The following is a 3,444-nucleotide window of genomic DNA, read 5'->3' on the forward strand; positions in this document are numbered from 1 at the left end:
TGGCACGCGTGAGATCTGCTTGGGAGCGTGTGCGCGGTTACAGGTGTCGCACAGAGAGTCGTCTTTATCAGGCGAGGAGCGTGAGAGAACTCTGATACCTTGTACAGCGTCAGGCATGTGGCGTATAGCGTCCGGACGAGCGTGACCAAGGCGTCGATGCCATTGCTCTAGCGGAGCAGTGGTTATAGAGATGTCGTAGGACGACGCTGAGTTGGTAGTATAGATAGCAGGTTGTGGAACGATACTATCAGAAGATTCGAGGAAAAGAAGATGATTCTCCTTAAAGAGTCTCGCAATATAGTGATCACCATTTCTATGGCGTAAGGAGTGATCCTTGCCAAAGTGATAAATATCGATCTGGTCGAAGAGCAGTCCGCCTGCGATATTGATATGGTAGCCGGGGAGGTAGATGACCCCCTGTAGCTCCATAGTCCGGTTGTTACCATAAGTATCCTTATAGATAACGTTGACCGACCCAGTACCATGATACTGGTGGAGGACCAAACCGAAACGAATGGCTCCAGTATCATTAGGATTGAAGTCATGGAAGCGATGGATATCATGACAGACGTGAACGTTTGCACCAGTGTCAAAGATAAATCGATTGGTGGCATAAGGCTGGCGATCAATTGACGCGACATTGATAGTGTTCGCCTCCTTTGGAATCTGCGGTGCTGGAGGAATAACGAGCTGGCCATTTGGATTAGGAGGGAGCCATGCCGGTGCCGTGACCTTGTCATTCTGGAGCTGCTTATAGATCCTCTCAAGCGATTTTTGAGGGAGCTTCTTGAACCGTTCGACAATAGCAGGGTCTTCACAATGGTCCTTAGATCGTCTAGAAGAATTGACGTAGGGACATTCCTTGAGCCAGTGTTTCGCTCCACAGAAGCAGTTACTAGACGGAACTTTCGTGTCACGTTGTCTTCCTTGCGGTTGTTGTTGTTCAGCAGCTCCGAGGGTTGCGTTGGCGAACTTCTGTAAGGAGTCTTGGCTGCTAAGGAAGTTTCCAAAGTTAAGGAACCAGTCGACAAGTGTTGGTAGATCTGCCAGTGTAGTGCTAAGCGGATTTCCAGCGATACGATTAAAGACGTGTGCCTGGAATTCCATCTCGATCGAAGTAGCGGCCGCTATGAAGGCTCGGCAGATGTGGCGGTTCGTAAGATGGTCAACAAGGTCATGGACAGACGCAATCTTCTCTTGTAACTTAAGCCAATCGTTGGCATAGTCGAGATTGGACTGATTCCGGTTCTTCTTGCCCTTCTTTAAGCGGTTGAACTCTTCTTCAAGGTAAGATGCCAATTGAGTTGACTGTGGGGCGGCGTAACGGTGGAGCGACTCCAACATGTCCTTAGCAAGATATTTACCCTTGATGTATCGAGTCATACCACCACTGATAGAAGCGGTGATGGCGTTGGCCAGGTTCTTCAGTTCAGTTTCACGGAGATCGTACTCCCTTTTCTCGTAGTCAAAGGATTTCCAGATCCATTGTTGTAGGCTGAGATCCGTGTCTGCAGTTGGACGAGAAGGAATAGTAGGAGACTTATGGATAGGCTGCGCTACAGCTTCCTTTCCATCTAAGGCAGGGGTTTCGACAAAGGTTGGGTTGACGTAGTCCCAAACTTTGATGCGTTGGGCGTAGTTCTTGATCTCTTCGTACCAGTCGATCCAGTCAGTGATATCCTTCAAGGTGCTCTTGATAGTGACTGTGTGATTGGAGTTGGTAGAGGAAGACATAGTGAAAAGAGTTGTAGGAGGACGGTTCCTAAGAGGTAGGAATCGAGACTCGTACGACGACGTGTCAGAGGACCGTCAGAGGTCGGAGGAGGACGTTGCTTTAAGGAACAACGGTCCGGATTGAGTTCAATGGGAAAGCTGATATAGAGATCGAGCTTTAAGGCAAATTGGGCTCATAACTGTCGAAACTAGCCAACTACGCTAAATCCCCAAAAGGGACGCCCCCCCAGGAATCTAGGAGAAGGGCAGATATAGCTTCTTTTTGACATAATCTGCTTCTTTCTCGCTGCGGAGGAAGCAGAACCCTGCAGAGAAGAATGTCTGTAGATTGGTACAGCCGAGTATGTGCAACAGTGGGAGTTTGTACTTGTTGGTTCGGTACGTACAGTCCATCAACAGGATATCGGGATTTGCAAGCAGTAGCTCAATCTGCTTCTGGTGGGCAAAGAAGAGACCTTGTACGTGATTATCCGCATCCTTCTTGACAGTAAAGACCCATTCCGGCGTAGACAGGTCATCTAACAATGTCTTAATCGGACTCCTCCCATTTAAGTGCTTCTCTCTGATTGCCTTCCTCTCGCCGCGAATATCGGTAGCAGATACTAGGGTGTCTGGATCCTCCTTTTGAATAGCAGCCATTATCTACATCGGCCGTACCCCGGCATGCGTCATTGATTCAATTGTGTCTTTCTGTGCTAATGTACGCTTGCGATAGACATTATGCGCACTGGGGTTAAGTGACCGGGGATGGTTGTGATGCTTGTGTAGAACCTCCAGCTTCCACTGGTCGTCGCTTTTGTTCTTAAATATACTAAGCCTAAAAGGACACCCTATTGAGCGTGTGCTTGTACTCAGATTCTTTGCTCTTGACTAATAGTTTCCGGATCGATTACAGTAGTAGTAATATCGTGTCTTAACATTGGAATTGTGAGGTCTACTCCGGTTGAGTAGGAAGCCGTAGCCATGCTGCATGCCATGGCCCTTGAGAGCATTGTAGGCTTCTTCATAGGATACGTAAAGGCAATCTGGGGGGGGAGCGATATCCTCCATGCTAAAATCTGTAAGAGAAGGAATGTGAGAAAACAGCGGTTCCTGTGGTCTATAAGACACGTCACAGCAGGAGAGCTCTGTGTTTGACCAAGAATTGAGACATTGATTGATCTTGTTCCTAATAAGCATAAAAGCTTTGGGAATACGCCCATATTTAAGTTCTGTATACAATTGATGGCCACGGAGACCTTGATTTCCTCAAACCGAGCGAAAAAGCAAAGAATGAGGGGTTGGTAACATCGCGGGATGCGTGATGCGCTGTCATGATTGGGAACACGGGGTCTATACCACCTAAATACGAGCAAGAAATGGGGGTCACGGGTAGGAAACCGGAAAACGCCGAAAAACAAAGATATCCCGAAAACCTGATCTCTGGCAAGAAACACCTCCATGCGGAGATTGTGAGAGAAAGACCAGATTGAACATTGAAGTTGTCTGCAGAAGAAGATATATGGAAATACGCACTAGGCTCAGTTGAGCGATTAATTTCTACTAAACAAGAGCTGGTGGGAAAATCTCAAATGGTGGGAAAATCTCAAAACCTGGTGGGAAAATCTCACCAGCCAACAATAAGAGGATGATGCGAAATACGATTCTCCAGGCCGGGCAGGACTGTCAGGTAAAACGTGGGACAGGGACAAGGCTTCCCCAGTTCCCATC

The 3,444-nt window shown here is 47.8% G+C and overlaps 1 protein-coding gene across 1 annotated transcript; it reads right to left on the reverse strand.

Annotated features, from left to right (window-relative positions):
- Window positions 1-2,087: 2,087 nt before the first annotated feature.
- P152DRAFT_425969 (uncharacterized protein) lies at window positions 2,088-3,217 on the reverse strand. Its single transcript, XM_033677245.1, has one exon. The coding sequence runs from the start codon at window positions 3,174-3,176 to the stop codon at window positions 2,586-2,588; it is 591 nt and encodes a 196-aa protein (XP_033529480.1). The 5' UTR covers window positions 3,177-3,217; the 3' UTR covers window positions 2,088-2,585.
- Window positions 3,218-3,444: the final 227 nt, after the last annotated feature.

This window comes from Eremomyces bilateralis, assembly GCF_010015585.1.
Source record: "Eremomyces bilateralis CBS 781.70 unplaced genomic scaffold P152scaffold_66, whole genome shotgun sequence".
Taxonomy (NCBI): Eukaryota; Fungi; Ascomycota; class Dothideomycetes; order Eremomycetales; family Eremomycetaceae; genus Eremomyces; species Eremomyces bilateralis.